Source organism: Pelophylax lessonae (genome assembly GCF_965119305.1).
Source record: "Pelophylax lessonae genome assembly, chromosome: 4".
NCBI lineage: Eukaryota > Metazoa > Chordata > Amphibia > Anura > Ranidae > Pelophylax > Pelophylax lessonae.
In genome coordinates, this window is record NC_138771.1 from 198,704,097 (window position 1) to 198,730,074 (window position 25,978).

Here is a 25,978-nt window from a genome sequence, read left to right on the forward strand (position 1 = left end):
AGTAAATGACAACAAATTGGAGGCATCAAACCTATCCACACTAGATGAAAAACTACCATCCTTACGTGATACATGTCTTTTCAGGGGTCACACAAGTCAATAAATACCTAGGAGTATCACCGACCCATAGACTGAAAACTCTGCCCCTCCCATAGAGGCTGGTCTAAATAAATGGGATAGGAATTTTTTTTCATGGTTTGGATAAGGAGTAATTACTAAAACAGAATCCTACCCTGTGTTTTATACTTTGCGCAAATCTTTGCAATCCACATACCTTTGTCCTTTTTCAAAAAAACTGCAGACTATAATACTAATATTGCGTATGGGCCAATAACAAACCAAGAATGACCATGTCAATTCCACACACATTGAAAAATCATCCAATAATAGGACCCAGATTATGGCATGTGAACGCCCCCCTCTCCCACCACCCCAGCTGTTGCTGCTAACATTTAGGTGGGTGGCAAAACTGCAGCTCACCTGTCTATTTTTATTGCCCACCAGCCAACCTCATGAAAACCTCCTAATTATGGTGCATTTAAATGAAAAAAAAGGCCTGTATAATGCAGCTGATAATCTGTCAGGGTGCAAACACACAGATACTGAAACTGGCTGCTGATTGATCAAATCAATGTAGCATTTACAAATGAGCAGTTTTACACTGACTGAATGGCTGTTTTTTTTTTCTGTTTTTTTAATACTTTATTTACAACAACTTATTAAAAACTCCACATATTCATTAACCTTAGTATACAACAGATCAAAACAAGAAATACACCAGGGTATTGAATTAAAATTCATGAGGGGCCAGTCAGTAATATTTTCTTCCAGCCAAGGTCCGAATCATATGTTTGGCTCTCAATGGCACCTCTGCACAATGGGCAAACATGGCACGTCTTTACGAGTGCCACATTGTATCATGCCACAGTACCATGTAGCTTGGTACAGCAAAATAAAAGCAGCATTTCTGCTTATAAGGCAGCCTACTGAAATAAATAGGCCGCCTACACGTGTTATGCAATAATGTGAACCTAGTCTCAGATCCTTCACATTACAATCTTTTTTTTTTTTTTCACATCAGTGTTCTCAGTCCCCCTGCACATCATCCCCCCTTCACATTACAGTCCTCTGCCCCCCTTCACATTCTTTATATTACCCCCTACTTTAAATTGCAGTACCCAGCCCCTTTCATATCAACCCCCCCCCCTTTCACATTCCTGTCCTCGCCCCCTTTATAGTACCCCTCCTTCACATTACAGTCCCCAGCCCCCCCTTCACATTTCTGTCCTCACCCCCTTTTTAGCACCCCACTTCACATTCCTGTCCTCACTCTCTTTATAGCAGCCCCCTTCACATTCCTGTCCTCACCCTCTTTATAGCACCCCCTTCACATAACTTTCCTCATCCCCTTTATAGCACCCCCTTCACATAACTGTCCTCAACCCCCTTTACAGCACCGCCTTCACATAACTGTCCTTATCCCCTTTAAAGCACCCTCCTTCACATAACTGTCCTCATTCCCTTTATAGCACCCCCTTCACATTTCTGTCCTCACCCCCTTTATAGCACCCTCCTTGACATAACTGTTCTCATTCCCTTTATAGCACCCTCCTTCACATAACTGTCCTCACCCCCTTTATAGCACCCCTTTCACATAACTGTCCTCACCCCATTTTTAGCACCCCCCTTCACATAACTGTCCCCACCCCTTTTATAGCACCCTCCTTCACATAACTGTCCTCATCCCCTTTATAGCACCCTCCTTCACAAAACTGTCCTCACCCATTTTATCGCACCCCCCCCCCTCTCACACTGCAGTCCCCAGCCCCCCCTTAACATTCCTGTCCTTACTCCCTTTATAGCACCCCCCCGAAATTCCTGTGCTCACACCCTTTTTTAGAACCCCCTTCCCACTGCAGTCTCCAGCCCCCCTTCACATTTCTGTCCTCACCCTCTTTGTAGAATCCCACCCCCTTCATATCACTCCCTTTACATTTCTGCCCTTTTATATCACCCCTCTTTCCCCCTTTACATCAGCAGTGCCTTCTTCCCTGTCCTACCTTACACAGGGCACAACAGCCGACATCGGAGGCACAGCAACTGACATCGGAAGTGCAGCAAAGGGATGGAATGAGGGCAGGACCTGCCCCAGTTAACTGATTGGTTGCTAGAATACAGGGTGGTTCGAGCAACCAATCAGTTAACTGGGCCAGCCCCCACCCTCTGGCATCGCTGTGCTGCTCCTCCAATGTCAGCTCTGTAAAGACAACAGAGCTAGTGGGCAGCGGCGGCAGAGGAAATAAAAGCAGATCCTAAATGGTGCGACCACAGCGGGGCCAGACGGAGCATTGACTTGGTCCGGACTTGGCCCGCGGTCCACCATTTAGTGATGCCTGCACTATACAATATAATTGTCAAGTACAGCAAACACATTTACAATACACCCATATGTACCTGGCACGCATGCCCAGCTCATGGCTCTTAAGAAAACAATAAGGCTGCATTCACACCTGAGTGATTTGCAGCTTGAAGCTTGTAGCTCTAAAATGCTCAATAAGCCAAATCCTATTGATTTCAATGGTCCCTGTTCACATATGAGAGTTCTGTCGCCTGTCGCTTAACCACTTAAGCCCCGGAGGATTTGGCTGCTAAAAGACCAGGGGGTTTTTTGAGTTTTTTTACTGCGTGATTTTGACAGACAATTGCGCGGTCCTGCGACGCTGTACCTAAACGAATTTCACGTCCTTTTTTCCCCACAAACAGAGCTTTCTTTTGGTGGTATTTGATCACCTGTGCGATTTTTTGATCATGCGCTATAAACAAAAGAAGAGCGTAATTTTTGCAAAAATAACAATATTTTTCACTTTTTTTTATATGAAATTCCCCCCCAAAAAAAAGTAAAAATCAAAATTTTTTAACATTTTCGGCCAAATTGTTTTACGCTACATATGTTTGGTAAAAAAAAAATCGCAAAAAGCGTATTTTGATTGGTTTGCGCAAAAGTTACCGCGTTTACTAACAAAGGGAAAGATTTTTGTCATTTTTGGTGTTTTTTTTTTAACGAGTAATGGCAGCGATCTGCGATTTTTTTTGCGGTACTGCGACATTGCGGCGGACAGATCGGACCCTTGACTGACATTTTTGACACTTTTGGGGGTACCAGTGACATTACTGCAGTAATCAGTGCTATATATATGCACTGTTACTGCAAAAATGACACTGGCAGGGAAGGGGTTAACTTTATTGGACAGGGAGGGGTTAAGTGTGTCCTAGGGGCGTGTTTCTAACTGTGCAGGGACATTGCTATTGGTGTAAAAACAAAGATCAACGGTCCTACATAGTAGAACCGTCTGATCTTCATTTTTACACCAGGGAGAATGACGGGCGGCTTGTTTACATAAGCCGCTCCGCCTTTCTCCCTTCACAGGAGCGATCGTAGTGTGACCAGCGGACATCGAGTCCGCCGGTCACACGCACTGACTTGTCTGTGAACGAGCCACGGCGGGCGCGCGCCCGCCCGCAATTGGCTCGCAAGTCAGTGACAGGCGAGTGACGTCACTCTGCCTGGCCGGGGCTGACCGCCGCAGTATATAGTCGTGCACAAGCTTCTTTTTGGCAGATTACAAACATTTGTGGCCCCACAGACTTCAAAAGAAAAGCCTGAAAACATGTAACCCGAGCGTTTCACTCGCTTTCCATTCAAACAGCAGCTTCCCACCCCTAATTCCCTCTCCTCTCCCTAGTGCTTTCTATTGGCTAATCAAAAATACTTGAACCTGTAAAGCGCTTGTAAAAAGCTGCAAAAACGCTTAGGAACCGCCCCCAAAAACACCAGTAAATCGCTACGCTCAAGTGTGAATAGAGCTTAAATGACCATTACATTTCTATTTAATAACATTATGAATACTGTATGTCATTTATGAGGATGATACACAGAGCCCCCCATAATTTCCTTTTTTTTTTCTTACCCCTCCTCATTGCTCCCTCATTTCCCCTTAACAGTGAAATATAAGGCATTCTTTCCCCGATCCTGTGTCCAAAATACTTTTCAATTTGTTTTTCTGCACAAAAGCCTTTAGCAGACACTAAAAAAATATTGCACTGATCTTAAATGTCATGAATTGGAAAATAAGTCCTATTGACCAAACACTACAGGAATTACCTGTCTCAAGAGTCTCGGGGAAGTATGCTTGTTAAAAATTTTAACAGCCACATCTTTGCCTTTATATACAGCTCTATAAACAGATCCAAAACCTCCATCACCTGTAACAAAAAAGTTGTATTGTATAAATAGTTCAAAAATCTGAACATAAATTTGAAGAGGAAAAGAAGAGAAAGAGAAAAGAACAATGCAGTCTGTCTTTTTAAAAAAATAAATAAATAAAAAAAACAAGGACGACACTTACCCAGTAAAAACTCAGCAGATTGCTCAAATTTCAACTCCTCGCTGTTTAACATAATATTTCTGGGCAAATCAGCCAAAACAAGGTCAGGTGCAATCTGAGAAATAGGAACTGTAGACCTCGGATCTTCAGGATTTACTAGCAAGTCTCCTGTTAAATTAATTAATTAAAACATTGAACTGTAATTATGCTCACAAAATATTACTTATATCAGTTTTATGATTGAAGTACAGTATACTGAAAGGCAAAACCTTTTTTAGATTTGGATGTGGAGAGAGATTAGAACACCTAGTTCTTATGAAACCAGGATGTGGGCCTTTGTTTGGAGCTCAAGGCTGGTTTCTTAGGAAAATAAGCCTGGGACTCACTGGTTTCTGATCTGTCACCTTCTTATAGTGACCTTTAAAACATAGGCATCCAAGTATGGTCCGAAAAAGCATTCACACTCAAAGAGCAGCCTCTTAATTTGCCTCTAGCAGAGAACTTTCACCTATTAATATTTGAGTTATAGGATCCTTTTTATGTGGGCAGACATGATGCCTACTCATGAAAGCTGCCTTGTGAATCTTCCAAGGCATCCATCGAGAAATTCAGGTCTCTTTTAAAATCTTCAAGGAGCTTCCAAATAGAAGTCCCTATAACAAAGCCATAAAAAAATAAAACCACTGCAGCCTAAACCCACGTTGGACTGTGGGAAAGGTGGTGAAAAAATAACAGCACCAATTCGTCCAAAATAAAAGGGCTACCTCCACAACTGATGAAAACCTTTACAGTCTAAAAGAGAAACTCAGGGGGACAGGGTCACCCCGAAGAAGTAGTTGTAAATGGAGGACCAACCACGGTATCTAATACAAATATCAGAGACAAAAATGAAAATGTAAAACCCTCAAAAACCTCAATAAAAGCAAATGGACAACATTGTCACACTACACACAGTCCCCATGGGCCCCTTGCACGCACTAATAACAGCAACCGAATAGATGGCTCATCTTCGTCCTGAAGTCCTCACAAAGCGTATGTGACGTATGCAAAACGCGTTGACGTAAGCCGCACAGCACGCCATGCTGGATCATGTAAATATACGTGATTTGCATTTCCAGGCAGAGGGCGCGCGTGCCTGCCGTCCTGGCTGTATGGTTATTTGCTACAGCATAAGCCAATCAGCGGGTCCCAGCCAAATGATTTATGTATGGAACCTGCTGATTGGCTGAGCGAATAACAGAAGAGAGCCTTGTGTTGGTAAACAACACAGGGTTCCCCTACAGACAGCAGCGGTGTGCCGTCACATTGCTTAGTAAAAACAGCACACAGTAAACATTGTTAGGTTCTCAATTAACCCACTGATCGCCCTAGATGTTAACCCCTTCCCAGCCAGTGTCATTAGTAAAGTGATTGTGTATATTATTAGAACGAATCACTATATTAGTGTCACTGGTGGTGTCAGATTCCTCCATAAAGAGTACCTGTCACAGTCTATTAATGTCACAAGGGATGTTTACATTCCTTGGTACACCTGAAGAAAGAGCGCGCATGCTCAGAAACGCATCGTGTTGCCATAGCTCCCTGGCGACGTCACACACTTCTCTCCCGTGTTGTGTATCCCTTCATGGCCTCCGCCTGGAACCCGGAAGCTCTACGGGAGACTGCCGGCATCATCTCCTCCTACAGACTACGGTGGCCTGGCTGGTAGATCGGTTTGAACGGACAGACGGACCACTCACCAGGAGGAGCAATATTACTGCACCATCTATAATAGCCTGTTGTTTGCTAGCTTCCATGAGTTACCATTTGTCGTTGTAATAAAAAGTCTACACTCAGAGGCGCTTTTCTTTCCTCCTTGTATACCCTCTTCAGAGTTTACCTTCAATTATGAGAAGAGCTGCCAAAATTGAGTGCAATTGTACCAGAGACTTATATCTGTTTTACCTGAGCACTCTATGTATCCTGTCCTATATGTATCCTGCCATCCCGGGGGTTGGTGACTAGGGCAAGGATGTCCTTGGGGCTCCTTGCGGTGGTTGTTGGGCTGGGGAGCGGATGCTTTACCATCTGCTGGTACGTGCCTCACCCGGCCGGACCCGGCCGAAAATATAGGCCGCAGGTTAGTCGACCGTCCAAGCTGCTGACTGGGCTGCTGACCGGGCCGCTGACCGAGTGGCTTACCGGAACCTATGTGAAGCGGCCCCTGTGAGGATGGCTAAGGCCACTGCCTCCCGTGTGGGCATCTGCCTTCCCCTCCACTGCCGTCGGTGGTCGAATCTGTTGGGGCTCACATCCTAACAGCTGGGCACCCTCAAAAAATTAGGCCGCGGCTTCGGCCAAGTTGGGTGCCCCCTTGGGGGCAGCCTCAGTGAGTCTAGCTGAAGCCCCCAATTCCCTGGTCAGCTTGGCACCTACCTTGATCTGGGTGGCTCTTCATTTTTAGTGACAGTATTACCGCCATTATCGTGTGGGCCAAGGTACCCTGCCTGCGCGTCCGCGTCACCGCGGGCGGCCCCCTTTAAGGGGGCTATGTTCTTTTTTGTCCTCTATGGAGGGCGCCCCTGCTGTTTTTGTGTGGTCTCATGGGTGGTCAATTTGTGGACCCTTGGCCGGCGTCCCCTTGCGGAATCGCAGGTGGCAGCCTCCCCTGATTATAATGTTTCGGGGGTGAGCTTAATATGTAGCGACCCTTCTGGGTCTGCGTCCATGCACTTCAAGTGCTCCGATAGTAAGGATGATTTCTCTTCTACTGCATTCGCATATGAAAAGGCGCTAGTGGATGCACTGCTTGTATTGGTGCGGGCAACTTTAAAAATCGAGAATGCAGCTAATGCTGCGTCGGAGGCACCGGTCTCCTTTTGGTACCGCAGCTACTCATAAGCAACAAAGGTATTCCCGCCTACTTTGACAAAATTGTCACGAGTCAGTGGGGTTGTCCTAAATGCAATAGGACGGTGCCTAAGCCTTTTGCTAGACGGTTTCTCTTTGAAGAGTCTCTGTTGAATAAGTGGACAGTCCCACCTATGGTGGACTCTCAGGTTTCCAGTCTGAAATAATCCACCCTAATTCCAGTTTAGGAGTCTCTGGCTTTTAAAGATCCCTTTGACAGGAGAAAAATAAACAGGGTATATGGTAATCCGTAATGGGCCTCAGAAATGCCGAAGCAAATAATATATCTAGCTACACAATTGTGTATGATAACACAATTTAAAGGCTAGAGACAAAAGCATAGAGTAACCGTTGGGTGAGCATACAGATTCGAAAAAACAAAAATTGTGGGGGTGGCCCAAAATGGAGCACTCCCACGGAAAACCAACTAAGGATACTCGAGCAAAAGATAGTGTAAAAAATTAAATTTTATTTAGGCACTTATGCCTGTGAAGATACGAAAATGGAACTCAATACAAGGCAATGGAGGAACACACTGCTTGGACACTGTTAAAAAACATACAATAAAAAGTGGCATGAAACACATGTAAAGAATGGGACTGGAGCATGTCAATAGTAAAATGAGAAGAAAACCAATGGATAATCTGGAATTGTAGATACACCTAAGGTGAATTGGAAAATAACAACCAGATAGTGGTTCCAATAACTCATGTATGACCTAACATACCACCAGACATGTATCGAACATATGGTCGGTACACTTGCCAGGTGGTATGTAATGACCTCTATGGATGCATCCGATGGCACAGTGAATGAGCGTACTCCTGTGTAAAGTAATAAGAATCGATGGCTCACTTGTGCTTAATGAACCTCACAGTGTGTCCGTATAGGTGTATGCATGAGGCACAAAGTAATCGTGCAGTCCTCTCAAAGGGAAGGTGTAAGCTTCACTGCAAAAAAAGGGACAGAGGATATGTCACAAGGAGTTGATGGAGGAGTGTGCTACTCGGCTGCTGGAGTCCAGTAAAGCTCCGGATCCGCTGCTGCATATACCGATGAAATGAAGATGTCCTCATATAAAAAAAAAAAAAAAAAAAAAAAACTGAGGTACAGCCAACATGGGGGAATGTTCCACTGGTATAACAGTAAAGGCCGCTTTACCTGCAGATGTTGTGGGGGTATGCGGTCCGGCTGTGGTCTAAGTGGGATCCATGACATGGATCCCACTTAGACCACAGCCGGACCGCATACCCCCACAACATCTGCAGGTAAAGCGGCCTTTACTGTTATACCAGTGGAACATTCCCCCATGTTGGCTGTACCTCAGTTTTTTTTTTTTTTATATGAGGACATCTTCATTTCATCGGTATATGCAGCAGCGGATCCGGAGCTTTACTGGACTCCAGCAGCCGAGTAGCACACTCCTCCATCAACTCCTTGTGACATATCCTCTGTCCCTTTTTTTGCAGTGAAGCTTACACCTTCCCTTTGAGAGGACTGCACGATTTCTTTGTGCCTCATGCATACACCTATACGGACACACTGTGAGGTTCATTAAGCACAAGTGAGCCATCGATTCTTATTACTTTACACAGGAGTACGCTCATTCACTGTGCCATCGGATGCATCCATAGAGGTCATTACATACCACCTGGCAAGTGTACCGACCATATGTTCGATACATGTCTGGTGGTATGTTAGGTCATACATGAGTTATTGGAACCACTATCTGGTTGTTATTTTCCAATTCACCTTAGGTGTATCTACAATTCCAGATTATCCATTGGTTTTCTTCTCATTTTACTATTGACATGCTCCAGTCCCATTCTTTACATGTGTTTCATGCCACTTTTTATTGTATGTTTTTTAACAGTGTCCAAGCAGTGTGTTCCTCCATTGCCTTGTATTGAGTTCCATTTTCGTATCTTCACAGGCATAAGTGCCTAAATAAAATTTAATTTTTTACACTATCTTTTGCTCGAGTATCCTTAGTTGGTTTTCCGTGGGAGTGCTCCATTTTGGGCCACCCCCACAATTTTTGTTTTTTCGAACCCCTTTGACAGGAGACCTGAGACTTTGGTCCGTCACATGTCTACTACAGCTGGTTCGGTCCTTAGGCTGGTGTTCACCATAGCCTTGGTGTCCCAGAGTGAGCAAAGGATCTGGGCGGGGAAAAGCTTCTCCCTGCCTTTGCGGAGGTGGTGGACCAGTTGGTCCAGGGGTTGCAGTTCATCTGACGCGGCTTCCTTAGTCTCTAGGCTGTCCGTGACAGCAGTTGTCCTTCGGCACAAGATATAGCTGAAATGCTGGTCTGCAGACCAGACTTCCAAGAAGGCCTTATCTGATCTTCCCTTTGTGGGGGTCGCCTGTTCGGATTCTCCCTGGATGATATAATTAAGCAGGATCTCAAGACAAGGGGTCTAAGTCTGTAAGAACCTCCTTCCACAGGACCTGGTCTGGTAAGTCGAGAGCGGGTCCTTCCGGACCTGTGGACTTCCCAGATTCCAGACACAAGCTGATTTGGTCCGGCTACAAGATCAAGTTTCGGGTTTATCCTCCAGAGAGGTTCTTTCCTTCCAACCTGCGTTTATCCCCAGACCCCCTGGGAGGTCTCTGCGGGGTGGTGCAAGACTTGCTACTACAAGGGGTGATTGTTCCAGTTCCAGAATCAGAACGTTTTCAAGGGTTTTCTTAAAACCTGTTTACAGTTCCCAGGAAGACAAGGTACGTCCAATCCTGGACCTCAAAGCTCTGAACTGCTTTGTGTGAGTACAGATATTCTGAATAAAGTCCATTCGTACGGTAGTGGCATTCCTTCATCAAGGGGATCTATCGATAAAGGATGCTTACCTTCATATTCTAATATATGTCGGTCATCAACGCTTCCTCCGCTTTGCCGTGGGCGAGTAGCATTATCAATTCGAGGAATTACCCTTTGGTCTCGCCTCAGCTCCTCGGGCCTTCATAAAGTGTTGGCCCTGGTGTTGGCATTGTTGCGTCAGCGGGGGATTGCAGTACTGGAGTACCTGGACAATCATCTTCTGCAAGCAGAGTGTCTGACTGCTCTGACGGACAATCTGGAGATTACTGTGCGGACTCTGCAGGAGTTCAATTGGAAATTGAATTTCCAGGAATCTGCTCTGGTTCCGTCCACAAATTTGGACTATCTGGGTCTGCCTCTGGACTCAGCCAGGGCGTTTCTCCCATGGGACAAGCTCCCAAAGCTGTAGGATGCAATTCGGCTCCTTCCAGCAGTCTATCATCTCTCAGGACTTGCATGCAGGTGCTGGGCCTGATGGTGTCTACCTTTGATTTGGTTCCGTTTGCACAGTTCCACACGTGACCTCTGCAAAGGGAGAGTCTTGCCAGCTGGAACAAGAATCCACAGTCTCTAGACAATCTGATCGTGTTGAGCCGGGGTAAGAAAGGGTTCCTAATTTGGTGGCTTCTCACTCCAGCGCTTTGACAGGGAAACATCTTTCCTTCCCCTGTACTGGACGGTGGTCACCACGAATGCAGGCTGTCCGGGTGGGGTGGTGTTCTCAGGATCAGACTTTGTCTGGCTCATTGGACGAATCGCCTTCAGGGGTATCCGGTAAGGTTTCAATCGGACAAGGCCACGGCTGTGGCATATGTCAATCACCAAGGGGGCACATTAAGTGTCATGGGGGCTTGGGAAATAGTGGACATTTGAAGGGGGGCAGAACGCTTTGTTCCAGCCTTCTCTGCTGTGCATATTCCAGGGGTGAAAAATTGTCAGGTGGATTATCTCAGTTGTCAGGCATTGGGCCAGGGAGAATGGTCACTTCATCCTGAGGTGTTCCATCAGTTGTGTCTCCGGTGGGGAGCTCCCGAGGTGGACCTGTTGACCTCTCGTCTCAACAGGAAGGGATCCTCTGGCCAACACCACAAACACTCTGGTGGCTCTTTGGGGCCAGTATTGTCTGAGATACGTCATTCCCTCTCTAAAAACTTCTGCTAAGACTCCTGTGAAGGATCGAGGCAGAAGGGATTCCAGCTATCCTAGCTGCTCCAGACCGGCCTCCCCGTTCTTGGTACGCAGATCTGATACGTTTGGTCACCGATGCTCCTTGGAGACTTCCCCTCAGAGCAGATCTGTTGGCCCAAGGGCCAATCTTCCATCTGGCTTTAATGGCTTGGCTGTCGAAAGCCAGGTGCTGAAGGATAGAGGGTTGTCTGAATCAGTGATTCCCATGCTGCTAAATGCTAGCAAATCTACCTCTAGGAAGATTTATTATTGATTTTGGAAAGCGTACATTGCGTGGTGTGAATCTCTTGGGGTCTTTTCAGTGGCTCGCAGTTTTGCTTTGAGCAGTGTCTGGCCATGGGTAACATTAAGGGCCAGGTTTCGGCCTTGGCAGATTTCTTTCAATATCCTTTGGCCATGCATTCTTTGATTCGCACCTTTATTCTGGGGGTTCGCCACTTGAATTCTCCAGTGCTGTCCCTGTTGCCTCCGTGGGACCTCAATTTGGTGCTGTCAGTTTTCCAGAACCCGCCTTTTGAAAATATTTGTGGGATTCCTCTGCTTACATTGTCCCAGAAGGTAGCCTTCTTGGTGGCTATTACTTCTGAACGCAGGGTGTCGGAGCTGGCAGCGTTGTTTTGTTCAACTTGCCTGGTGGTTTACAGAGATAAAGTGGTGCTTCGCCCCTGTCAGTCGTTCCTTCGTAAGGTTGTTTTTGGTTTCCATCTGCATGAATACATGGTGTTGCCTTCCCTGTGTCCTAAGCCAAAACATCCTAAGGAGATTGCCTTCCATTCTCTGGATGTGGTCCAGACAATAAGGGTGTACCTAGTGGCTACTGAGTCGTTTAGGAAATCAGAATCACTATTTGTACCTACGAATGGACCCTGAAAAAGGTTGGCCGCGTCTGCCGCAACAATTTACAGAAGGATCAGGCAGACCAGACGGTGGTGCAGGTATATTTAATTAGGGGTCAGGTTCCTCCTTTCCTTGTTAAGGCGCATTTCTACCTGAGCGCTTAGTGCCTCTTGGGGCCTCCCATCATCAGGCGTCAGGGATGCACGGCGGCCATCTGGTCGTCTGTGCACACATTCACAAAATTTTATAAAGTGAATGTTTTGGCACCTACGGATGCTGCTTTTGGCTGCAAGGTTTTGCAGGCCGCTGTTTAAGAGGACCTTGTTTTCTTTGAGGGTGTATCATTTTCAGGTGTGCTCCAGTTGTTCCTGGTTGAGCTCCATCTTACCGGGTTGGCTAGGTTTAGCCTTTGGAAATTTTTTTCTGCTGTGTTTTTTCATGCCCCTCATGTTTAACACAGCTTTGTCACCTTCTGGGATAACGTAGGCAAGGGAATCTCCCGAATATTCTCAAACTAAATTTAAATCCCATGGCAGCAAAAGAAACCGTACAGGTGGAGCCACATGTCGAACCCCCCGAATGAAGGTACGAACTAAAAAGAGTGCGTGGCTAGGGGTCGCTGAAAAAAGATTGCCAAGGCAGACACCTGGCCCTTGATGGTAGTCAAGGCCAACTTCTGATCAACACCCCTCTTTTTCTTTTGTTCATCGTCAGACACAGCGCTCCATCAATCATAACTACTGGGATGTCCAAAAGCAGTGCCAAAAGGAAAATGAGGGGTGGGGAAAATAACCCAAGGCTAACCATAAGTGCCCTTTGCGGCCAAAAGAAGCATCTGCAGATGCCAAAGTATCTACCTTATAGAATTTTGTGAAATTTTAAGATCCGAGCCACAGAAAAGGATCGAGGATGAACGCCAATCAAATCACACAAAGAAATGTAAGCTTTCCACGTACGATGGTATATCTTCCTCGCCTTCACCATAGTAGTGATCACTAATCCAGACAAACCTCTATCCCTCAGTACCTGGCTTTCGCTTTTTTTTTATTTTTTTATTTAAATTTTACTAGTTTTCCAATTTACAAAATAGTTAATTCAAAAAACCGTCATATAAAATCACATTACAGTTTTCCATCCCCATCAACCCCCCCCCCCCCATATCCAGGACCCTCATTCATCCTTCCTTAAGAACTCTTCAAATTCCTTTTAGTTCTGTATATTTGATTGTATTTCTGTATTCTACCCATTTTCTTCAAACATTTCTAAACTTTCCCATTTCATCTTTATCTTGATGGTATAATTCTTCATTATGATAAATATTTTCTACTTTTAATATCCAATCTCTCAATACTTGACTATCAGCCAACATTTAGGTATCAAAGATTTGGCAGCATTTATCAAATGCAGTATAACTGTCTTTTTATACTGTTTAATAGACAAATTTGTTTTGTGTAGTAAGAAAGTTTCTGGGGTATAAGATATCTCCTCTCCTGTAATTCCCTGAATCTGCCGTTTAATCACTTCCCAATATACCTGAATTTTTGAACATTCCCACCAGATGTGTAACATTGATCCCATCAAGCCACAACCTCTCCAACACAGCGGTGATTTGTCTGGTTGATAACTATGTGCCTTGATAGGGTTTATATACTATCCGAACAGACATTTATAGTTTAATTCTTTTGTATTTACATCAATTGCTGTCCCATCTGCTAGTTTAGGTATTTTCACTTTTTCTTGTTCACTCCAGATCGCTCCCAGTTCCCTAAATAGGGTGGCCTCTCAGGGTTCATGACCCTAGTGAGTATCCTAAAGACCTGGGAAATACTGTGTCTGGGTGCCCTCTGTGGAACAAGAAGCTTTTTAAATGGCAAAAATTTTTAATTTGACCTTATAGGTTGAAGTAGTGTGTTTACAAAGTGTCTCAATTGGTAATACCTTTTTTTCGTTAATTAACAAAGTTTCTTTTTTGTGTCTCAACTCTTGTAACGTGCATAACCTCCCTTCTCTCATTATGTCTTTTAATTGTGCGTTCTTATCTTTAATCCACCCCCCTAACAGTGCATTATTTCCAGGTAAAAAAAAAAATCCGTTCCAGTTAGTGGAATTAGTGGAGAATTATTTTCCCATGTTTCTGTTTGTGAATTAAATGCCATATTTTAAGTGTCTGTAGTGTCAATGTGCAAGTATCTTTTGATAAGTGACGATATTGTTGTGGTACCCAGATTACTTAATATTATGAAGTCTATTTTCTATTTCGACCCAATTTTTTCTTCAAATTATATGTCCAATCTATAACCTGTGCTAATAAAACCACATTATAATACCTTTTAAAATCTGGCATAGCCAGGTCTCCCTGTGTTTTCTCTTTACTTGATATTACCGAGTGAACTCTTGATTTTTTTTTTGTTTCCATATGAACCTCAATGTCATCTTCCTCAGTATAGCTTTGTGGGATTTCAATCGGAAGCATCTGGAACTTGTATAGCACCGTTGGGAGGATAATCATTTTAATTATGTTAATACGTCCTATCCAGGAGAGGGAACTTGTAGCTAGTCTTCTTATAATTTAAGTGAAACAAATCTCCCCAGTTAGCTGTCAAATTCACCCCTAAATATTTCAGATTATCTTTCCATCTAAACGGGAATTTTTTCTTGTAAGGCTTGCTGCTCTTTCCTATCTACATTTATATTCAGAATCTCCATTTTTGTCTGGGTTATTTTGAAATTTGACAGCTGATAGGTTTTTAGCACCTTCAATATATTTGAAAGGGATATTTCTAGGTCTTGATATATAGAACAGTATGTCATCTATGTATGCGGCTACTTTATGCTCTTGTTTCTCTATTTCCATTCCCTTAATTTCAGACTTATTCCTAATTGTTGCCAGTGGTTCCAATGACAAAGCAAACAACAGCGGCGACAAAGGACATCCCTGTCTTGTTCCATTTTCAAGTTCAAACGCCCGAGACAGGGTACCATTTATCTTTATCGCCACTATCGGATGGTTATATAATATTTTAATCCACTGAATCATTCTTATACCCATTTCTTTCAGAGTCGCAAACATAAAACCCCAATCTACTCTGTCAAATGCTTTTTCAGCATCCACTGACATGAGCAGAGATGGTGGTCCACTTCTTAAAATTTTTTGAAGGAGTAACAATGTTCTAGCTCCATTATCCCTCCCTTCTCTCCCAGGGATAAATCCTATTTGGTCAAGTTGTATCCATTTTGGCATTAAATCTTTCAATCTATTTGCTAATATTTTTTGCATAAAGTTTAATATCAATATTTAACAATGAGATGGGTCTATAACTAGTACATTGCGTTATATCTTTATCTTCTTTTTTTATTACAATTATATGTGCTAACAGTGATTCTCTTCCTATTTCTCTCCTGTCCCCTAGGGAATTCCAGCATAAGCACATATTAGGTAATAGTAAGTCCTTAAACTTTTTATAATAGATCGTAGAGAACCCATCTGGTCCTGGGCTCTTTCCCGTTGCCGTTTCACTTAATGCCTTATCAATTTCTTCTTGTACTATAGGTCTTTCTAAATAAAAGGAGCTTGCCCCTTAAATGGTGGCCTGCAAAACCTTGCGGCCAAAGGACACATCCGAGGATGCTAACATATCCACTCTGTAAAACTTGGCGAACGTATGTACAGACGACCAAGTGGCTGCCTTGCAAACCTGCATCACTGACGCCTGATGGCGGAAAGCCCAAGAGGCACTCAACGCCCACGTAGTGAGCCGTGACAGGGAAAGGAGGAACCTTGCCCTTAAGAGAAAACGCCTTCACCACCGTCTGTCTGATCCATCGAGAGATGGTCGCCGCAGATGCGGCATGACCCGTACGGGGTCCATCCGTATTCACAAACAGAGAATCAAACCTCCAGAGCCACCAGGGCACTCCTGGTGCCCCCTTGATGATTGACATATGCCACGGCCGTGACATTGTTGGACAGGATTCGGACAGAACACCACTTGAAATTGTCCGTCCAGTGGAACAGGCTCAACTTGATTGCTCTCAGTTCCAGACCGTTGATCAGGAGCTTGGACTCCTCCAACGTCCAGGTCCCTTGAACATTCAGGGTGCCCAGCACTCCCCCCCAACCGGTCAGACAGGCATCTGTCGTCACCGACGTCCAGAATACTGGAAGGAACGATTTCCCATGGAGAAGATTCGGAGAGCTGTTCTACCAATTTAGGGAGTCCTTGGATGTCCGACTCAAACGAATCAGACTGTCCAGGGATAGCGGATCCTTATCCCGTTTGACAAGGATCTCCTGCTGCAAAAGTCGTGTGTGCGCCTGAGCATATGGTACGGCCTCGAACACCATCAGGCCCAGCACGTGCATAGATGACCTAGGTGACACCAGGTCGCAGGCCAGCAGCGACAGAATTGCTTCCCTTAACTTCTGTAACTGTAAGGTGGTAGAAATACCTTTGCCGAAGCTGAATCTAGGATCATTCCTAGATACTCCAGTCTGGTTATAGGAACCAGGGCAGATTTCTGAAGGTTTAGATTCCAACTGAACTGCTTCAGAGTGTGAATGGTCACCTCCAAATCCCGTTCCAAAGTCACAGACGAGTCCGCTCGGAGAAGAAGATCGTCCAGGTACCCCAGAATCGCTATTCCTCTCTGTTGTAGCAGAGCTAGGATAGGGGCCAACACCTTGGTGAAGACCCTGGGAGCAGAGGCGAGACCAAACGGTAACGCCACAAATTGAAAATGGTCCTTGCGCATCGCGAAGAGGAGGAATCTTTGATGACCCTGGCAAATAAGGACATGGAGATAGGCATCCTTGATATCGATCGAGGCCAGCAGGTCCCCCTGATGCAAGAACGCCACCACTGACCGCAGGGACTCATGCAAAATTTCTGGACGTGCACAAAGCGGTTCAGAGTTTTGAGATTCAAGATTGGACGCAATTTGCCCTCCTTCCGTGGAACGGTAAACAGGTTAGAAAAGTACCCTCAAAAGCGTTCCTGATGAGGAACTGGTACAGTCATGCCTTGTGACAGCATATCCCGAATCGCTTCCTGCAGCCCCACGAACAGGGGACAGCTGCAGATTGGAGGGAAAAAATCTGTCTGGCGGACTGGAATGAAACTCTATCTTGTACCCGGACAGAATTACCTTGTGCACCCACCTGCCGTGCAACAGTGAGGTCCAAAGATACGGGAAGAAACAGACGTCCCCCCACCCTCTGAAGTGGGTGGGGGCGTCCCTTCAGGCAGAAGGGGTCTGCTTGGAGGTGCTGGGGGCAGAGGATTTCGGCTTACCAGTCCACCGTTTCCTGGATCCTTTTCCGCCTGAAGTCTGTTTGTTTTTCTGCAACATGGTCGCACGAAAAAGACACTTCTGGGCTGTAAAGAAAGGACCTCGCTTACGCGAGGGAGACTTACCCTTAGTTGAGTAAGGAAGGAGTGTGCGCTTTCCACCAGTGACCGTCTTGATCAAGTCATCCAAGGAGGAGCCAAAAAAGGCGATCACTCTGAAAGGGAAGATCTGCTAAAAGCTTTTTAGAAGCCGGGTCAGCCGACCAGGACTTTAGCCAGAACGCACGTCTGATGAGCACACTTACCACTGAAGCTCTGGCCGCAAGCGGAAGAACGTCCAGGTTAGCATCGCATACAAATTGCAGAGTCTGCGATAATTGGTCAGCAAGTTCCAGGCCAGATGACGGTAACAGGGTTACCGTCCGTACCTCTCTCAGAGCATTTACCCATTCAAACATAGTCTGAGAGACTAGAATGGTAGTCAGGGCAGGCCTGAGAATAGATCCCACTACCGTATACAGGTGTCGGGATAAGTCCTCAATACGTCTGTCAACCGGATCAGGGAGAGATGAGGCTCCTTGCGATTTAGAAATCGCATTTGTGATTTTTAGGGTGTCCCTCACTGAGGATATCAAAGCATCTACCAGCGCCTTTTCCTGTGCCAAGGCGGGTGTGGAAACATCCTCTTCCGCGTCAAAAAAGTCTGACTGCAGGGACGCACCCTCCAAAAGGGGATCTGCGTCGCCGGCGACCATATCGGCCTCAGAATCTGAGGTCTGAGATGAGACAGGCGAGGGCCGAGTGTGTTTCTTAGTAAATGCTGCCGCAATAACTTTGTCCATTTTTCTGGACATTTCTTGCATCCCAGACAAAGTCACATCATGAGCATTAGAAGCGGGCCCCAACGATACATCGGGGGTCGCAGACAACCTTAGGGAATCCATGTCAGACATATGGCTAAACAGTAGGATGGCACAGTAAGAATGTAAAGAGCAGACAGAGAAACGAGGAAACACCGGAACCTGCACTGCAAGGGGTTAAACAGAAGCTTCTCCTGAAAACAGAAGCAATGGCCTAAGAGGGAGCAATCTGCGCCCAATCGCCAAATATTAACACCCCTGAGGCTAAGTGAGGTTACAAAGGCACCACAGGTCTCATCAAGTCCGCCGCTATCGGCGTGCACTGTGCCTTTAAGAGGCGATAGCGATGCATGCAGCAGTACTCCGGGGGATAATCCTAAGTCCCCTAATGGCCTAAAACCCCTCTGAAGATGAAAAGGTGAAGGCCAGGGTAATTAAACTCCTCCAGAGTAGTTACCATATGGAGAACACAGCAAGGTCCATCAGCAGCATGGAGAAGAGAAGGTAGAAGGAAACGCCCCCGCCCACAAGAGCCAGAAGCTCCTGTGCTTTTTTTGTCTCCGGCTCCAGCAAAATGGCCACCGACATTACACTGATAGGGATACCCAGGCAGGCTGCTGAGGCCTGTTAAGGCTGCAGGCCACGGCAAAATGGCGGCTTTGTGCCGATGAGCATGTGACCTCGGGCCTAGTGAGGCCTAGGGGCCCTGGCGGGGGTCATCCCAGGGGATGAACCCCCCAAGGTAGCGGTATAAGGCGCAACCATGTACCCCCCTCCGAGGACTCCCCCCACCGTCTAATACCCGGTATAGCAACTGAGGCGACTTACATAGGGGATCCCCCACTAAAAGTGTCCCGGGGGTCCGGAGCCCAGGGTAGGGAAAGGTCAGGGTAGGAGGGGAAGGTCCCAGGTGACCACTCGTAGTGGCGGAGGGTGGTAGGAGGTATGAGTACCCGAGGGTCCTACTCACCCTTTGGAGGAGCCCACGTCGCCCCAGGCCCGCTAACCAGATGGGGGGACTCTACTAACCGGACAACGCTGCTGAGGGTGGGTGTCCATCCTGACAGACTGCCTCTGCACCGCAGTGAGGGCGCTGTCGGCCAAGGGGCACGCTGGGACGCTGGCATGCGTGGTGTGTGCATCCTGGTAGGGTGTTTTACCCGTAGGCCAGTCCCCGTCCGTGGGACTATAGTCGCTATGGAGACCCAGCACGGAGCTACGGTCTGCAAGCGCTCGCTGGCACAAACTGGGAGACCGCAAGGCTCTCATATAGCCATTCGGAAACCCAGCCGGCATTCCACAGGAACTGGAATCATCAGCAATAAAAAATAAAATAAAAAAGGTTCCCTTTAAGAAGTTTAAAACTGAGCTAGGACAGAAAGGTCCCAGCAGGGAGCTGTTTGGCCACTCCTAAGACCAGGCAGCTAAAACTGAAGATGCAACGGTGAGGCCAGGGTTAATAAACCAGGGACCCCACCCCCCTGGGCATGTCAAAGCCTTTGGCTCTACCTGGTCACTTCTGGTGGGAGGGTCTTGTTACCAATCCATATTTGAATTAAAGCAGCTACGTCCGTCGGTGGACGAAAGAGAAAGTAGGTTTCTAAGCTGTTTTTTTTTATGGCTGCCTATATCCAAGTTGAGGAGATTCTCTTTGATTTCAGTGTGTTCACCAGATAGAAGAAATTGGCTTCACTAGAAAATAAATAGTATCCCAACACATGGCTTACCTTCCTCAGCTTTTGCTTGAAGATCAGATAGTAGAATTTTTTTGTGCTCTTGGCCATCATCAAAGCTGTACAATGCCCATTTTTTCAGCAATGTTTCACATTCTCCAGAAATATCTGTTTCCAGCAAACCTGGAAACCATTCCTCCATAAGAGAATCAATATGATCCACAACGTGTCCCAGCAAAATGCAACCTAAAAATAAATAAGATTCAGATTTAAATAACATACCAGCTTATAAAGCATTTATTTTTTAAGACCACAGTAATTGAATTTAGCTGCTAGATCAATTTCATTTTTTTTTTTTCACCATTTAGGTGACTGAGATGTCCATGAGGCTTTAAATTCTGGGGTATGTTTCATTTGAACTGAGAAAGCCATTTATAGTCTTTAAAGCGGAGTTCCAGCCTTTTCATACACCTGTCCCACGGTCCAGCGATGCGGCCGCCCGAAGCCTTGATCCTCTTCCCTCTGGTCTCGGCAGCGCCGGCATCACTGGTGTGGGCACCCGGCTGTGACAATTTCCGGCTGCACAGCCGGGTGCGAGTTGCACTGCGCGTCTTGATTGGCCGGCAATCTTCTGGGACCTCTGACATGTCCCAGAAGATTGCAGGGAGGGGGAGAGGAGAACTTCCGTCCAGGGTGCCGCGGCGCTCCGAGCGGAAGTAGGAGCGGGTACCTGTCAAAACTAGGTACCCGCTCCTCCCCCAAAAAAATGATATGCCAAATGTGGCATGTCAGGGGGTTATTACTACCTAAAACAGAAGTTCCACTTTTGGGTGGAACTCCGCCTTAACATACCAGAACAAGTCCATTTAAATGTTACTATTCCTAGTTCACCCTACCGTGAAAAATGAAAATCTTCGCATACATAACTCAGTAGATGTGCTCACTGAAATGACACAATATTTTCTCTCAAATTGATGCTAACCAGAGAAGTGTTATTTGCCATAATTCATTCACATAAATTATATATGTCATGTCACTGTATTTTGTTTTTATTTAACCAATGCCAGCCCAAGCCAATTCTGACACTTCACTCCTACATGTAAAAACCATAATTTTTTTTGGTAGAAAATTACTCAGAACCCCCATACATTTTGTTTTTTTATCAGAGACTTATCAGAGACCCTAGGGAATAAAATGGTGGTCACTGCAACTTTTTATGTCACAGGGTATTTATGCAGCAATTTTTCAAACAGGATTTTTTTGGGAAAAAACTGTTTCATGAATTTAAAAAAAAAAATGGAAAACGTACGTTGACCCGATTTTTTTGTAGAATGTGAAGGAGGATGTTACGCCAAGTAAATAGATACCTAACATGTCACGCTTTAAATTTGCGCACACTCGTGAAGTGGCGCCAAACTTCGGTACTTAAAAATCTCCATAGGCTGTGCTCTAAAAATGTTTACAGGTTACCTGTTCAGAGGTACAGAGGAGGTCCTATGGTAGAATCATTGCTCTCACTCTAACGTTCGTGGCCCTACCTCACGTGTGGTTTGAACGCCGTTTACATATGCGGGTGCAGCGTACGTATTCGTTCGATTCTGTGTGCGAGCATGCGGGGACGGGGGCACTTTAAATTATTTTTACTATTATTGTTAAATTTATTTTTTTATTTTTACCCTTTCCCTTTGGTGTTTTTTTTAAATCACTTTTATTCCTATTAAGAAAATTTTAAATATCCCTTGTAATAGGAATATGGCACGACAGGTCCTCTTTACAGTGAGATCTGGGGTCTATAAGACCCCACATCTCTCCTTTAGGCTGAAAAGCCTAAGATTAAATAAATAAATAAAACATCTACGCCTTCCCAGCTAAAAACATGGCAATGATTACATTTGCTGGTGCTGGAAGTGCCATCATAATATTGCGCCCGGCCTCCAAAGATCATAGAGATGGCTGGGGACCTTGGTCAGATATCTCCACTCAAACTCTTAGGTATTTGCAGGGAAAGAACTTTGGGAGGGGCTTCTATTACTCTGCTGATGTATGCTCTCTACAGTGTGAGTCTGCGTCTGGCCAACGGTTTCAGAAAAGCAATTCAAATTAGAATATAAATATCAAATTACTGTTTTACAGCTCACAAAAAGAATCTTTATTGAACATCAGATATGTTTTTTTGTGAATTAACATTGTGCAGGGGGAGTCAAAGATGATTGACACTAACTTTCATTATGCTCAGACCACATCTGCATCCAAAGTTTTTTTTTTTTTTTTTTTTTTTTTTTTACTTTACAGGTATTAGCAATTACATTAGATATAATTAATACTGATTTTGATTAAAACAAAGCTTTTTTGCACGTTTCTTAGTGAATGCAATCAATCAGCATACTATATCCCGTCCCCATAGTGTTTAGCAATATGAGGACATCGAGGGAGGGGAGTGTAATTTACCATGGTGTATACACCCACATATGTGACTCTATAGTCACATGGGCTGCAGAGATAAGAAAAAAAAGGAAATGAAGCACTTCTATAGGGAACTGGAATTGCAGCATACTCCATTGAGGACACCAGCTGGTCTACACAATCTCAGGCTGCAATGGGGAGAAAGAGAAAATGGGAGGGGCAGCCGAATGCAGATCAACCAGGTATATTTCATTCTACACAAAACAAATGCTTTAGTGGCTTTGGGAGTATGAACGCTCTGTTATATAGCATGTAATGGGAGTTTTTTCATAGACTAGGTTTAATGAGACTTTAGATCCAGATATATCTTTTTAAATATCTTCATTCCATCAATATGCTGGTACATATCAGGTATTTAAAACATTATTCATTTACCTTTCCTGCCAGATGGAACAGTGATTTTTAGAAAACTGTTTGGACTGCTGTTTAGACTTGCAGACTCAACTAAGCAGTAGGCTTCTGGCGACCAATTCAGATAGATCCCTTGTCTCCAATACATTCTGTTGGGGCGCTGTGCTCGTTCTGTAGTTATACAAGTCAAAATAAAAAGTTTTTTTGTTAATATGCCACTGTTGAATACTACATTTGTGAAAAGCATCCATATTTTTTGCATATACAATACTAGAGATTCAAAGTTAATAATGTAAACTTTATCTGCTACAAGACTAAGTTAAATTGACACAAGAAGTTTAGTAGTACTTTGACCAACATTGTCAGCCCACCTCAATGTAGGGTGTGCATGAATGAAGCAGTATAATAGTTTGAATCGATCTGTAACACAATATTTGCAAATTATGCCATCATTTACAGTTTTATTCACGTTAAACATCATTTCTACCGATTTCCTCTATTAATAAACCTAGTGCAGCCAATATCTTCATTTGCATTTACAGTGTTTTGACTTGGGTCTCATTCACATCTCAGTAATAATAATGAAGTTAAGATAATGAAAAAAATGCAAGTGAAATCCATGAAAAGATCTGTTAGTATTATAATCAATGGCACTGGAGATGTGTGAAGAGTATGCAGAAATATGAATATGGCCACTGACTATAATAGCACAGGATGCATCACACATTTATGGTTCAGTTACAGACTTTAGATTTTTTTTTTCCTGATCTGCATACATCTTTTTGATCAGTGACTTTGAAAGTACTCAAGCCAGAAGATACACATGATAGTCTAGCACAATTAGCATTATTAGAAGCAAATCAGCAAGGGCTGGCTCCTTTTTTTTCTCACTATAAGTGCACTTTAAGATAAAGTGTTATTATCCTTTTAGCCCCTATGCCCTGAACTAAACCTACACCTTCCCCCTCACAGACACCTACTTACCTTGATCTTACAACCATGACCTCTGGTGTTTGTTTATATTTAGAGCTGCAAGTCTTCCTCTAGTGAGGACATCTAGTAAAACTTGTGGAGCGAATGTAGACAAACACCAGAGGCTATGGCCATCAGATCAAGATAAGCATGCATCTGTGGAGGGGGAAGGTGGGCTGAATGAAGTCAGGGCAAAAAGTACACTTATCCTTTAACTACTTGCCGACCGCCCGCCATGTATTTACTGCGGCAGTGTGGCTCTATTGCGTGAAAAGGTGTACCTGTACGTGGTTTCGTTCAATAGCCACTAGATGGCTAGTTTGTGCCTCCGGCGGCGCAATCATACAGTGATTGGCTAGAGGGCATGTCAATCAGTGGGTACGGTGGACCAGATGTCCCCCCGCCACTCACTATTATCTCCAGGAGAGGCAGAACGGCGGTCTGCCTTTGTAAACAAGGCAGATCGCCATTCTGCAAGGGGACAAGATGGAGATCTTGTGTTTCTGCTAAGCAGGAACACCGATCTCGGTCTTCCCCCAATCAGTGCAACCCCCCCACAATTAGTAAGCACCCCCTAGGGACACATTTAACACTTTTATCTGATGTTAACTCCTTCTCTGCCAGTGTCATTAGTGCAGTGACAGAGCATTTTTTAGCACTAATCACTGTATTGGTGTCACTGGTCCCCAAAAAGTGTCAAAGGTGTCAATTAGATGTCAGATTTGTCCACCGCAATGTCGCCTGCTAAAAATCGCTGATCGCCACCATTACTAGTAAAAAAAATAATCAAATAAAAATTCCATAAAAATATTGCATCGTTTGTAGACGTTATAATTTTTGCGCAAACCAATTAATATACACTTATTGGGATTTTGTTTTTACCAAAAATATGTAGCAGAATACATATTGGCCTAAATTGATGAGAAAATGTTTTTAATTTTTTTTTTTTTATCGACTGTGTTTTATAGCAGAAAGGAAAAAACAATATATTTTTTTAATTTTCGCTCTTTTTTTGTCTACAGCGCAAAAAAAAAAAAAAAAAAAAAACACCGCAGGTGATCAAAGACCACCAAAAGAAAATTCTATGTGGGAAAAAAAGGACAAACCTTTTATTTGGGTACAGCATAGCACGGCCGTGCAATCAGTTAAATGAAAGCAGTGCCGTATCGCAAAAAAATGGCCTGGTCATTAAGGGGAAAAAACCTTCCGGTCAAGAAATGGTTAATTAAATAATTTAGTAGAGGAAACTGTATGCTCAATGTTTTAAGCACAATAAGCATTGGAACAGAGCAAGGTGAACTACAACAAAGTATGCAATAAAATTCAAAATAACTATAAAGTAACACTAAATTCTGGTTTAAAAAACGATACCCAAGCATGTATTCTTAACTCAAAGTACCTTCTATTGCCCTCAGTATCTTCCAAATCTTCCAAACTTCTTTTGCTACTAAGTTCCAACCTCCTGTTGCTACATTTATTATCTATGGTACTATTGTATGTTGGAATGCAACCACCCTCTCTTGCTCATTCCAGACAAGAACTAGGGACTTTTGGATTTGTAGTGTGCATAGAGAAGTGAACATGTCCTCAACTAATGGCCACTGCTCATTCCAACCAAATGGAAGTCTGAGGGAAAGGAGATGTTCAGGAGCTCATGGAGGATGTTACAAGGAAGCATAAAAGCATAGTAAGGATTGATCTAATGAAAAAACGATTCTAGGGCCATTAAGAAGTGAATGTGCAGGGATTATTTTTGTACAATAATGATATTGTTTAGAGTTAATTTAACTACCTCAATACTGGACACTTTCACCCCTTTCCTGCCTAGGCCACTTTTTAGCTTTCAGCGCTCTCACAATTTAAATGACAATTATTTAGTCATACAACACAGTACCCATATGAAATGTTTTCTATTTATTTTTACACAAACGAAGCTTTCTTGTGGTGGTATTAAACCACTGCTGAGTTTTTCATTTTTTTTATATTTATAAAATATATTTATAAAAGAAAAAATTGGATTTTTGACTTACTGTAAAATCCATTTCTCTGATGTTCATTGACAGACACAGCTCCTGGTATTCATAACCATTGGTTTATACTGCCCCCTACAGGAGTAGGACAATAGGCAGAAAAGAATTCTGGCTACACCCATGGGCAGTCCCAGGCGGTATACTCCCTCTATCTGCTATAGCCACTCAGTTTTGTTACAAGCAGTGTCAGAAGAATAATAACTCCACAGAGGGGAGGGTGC

General features: G+C 44.3%; 1 protein-coding gene across 4 annotated transcripts in view; it reads right to left on the reverse strand.

Annotated features, from left to right (window-relative positions):
• Positions 1–25,978, reverse strand: part of LRRK2 (leucine rich repeat kinase 2) — an 816,940-nt gene that overhangs the window by 152,134 nt on the left and 638,828 nt on the right. For all 4 annotated transcript variants that reach the window (XM_082254234.1, XM_082254231.1, XM_082254232.1 and 1 more), the window contains 4 exons: positions 22,780–22,926; positions 19,996–20,187; positions 4,407–4,553; positions 4,163–4,263 (listed from right to left, as the gene is read on the reverse strand). In XM_082254234.1, the coding sequence (XP_082110360.1) occupies positions 4,163–4,263; positions 4,407–4,553; positions 19,996–20,187; positions 22,780–22,926 (587 nt within the window). The remainder of the gene's footprint in view (positions 1–4,162; positions 4,264–4,406; positions 4,554–19,995; positions 20,188–22,779; positions 22,927–25,978) is intronic.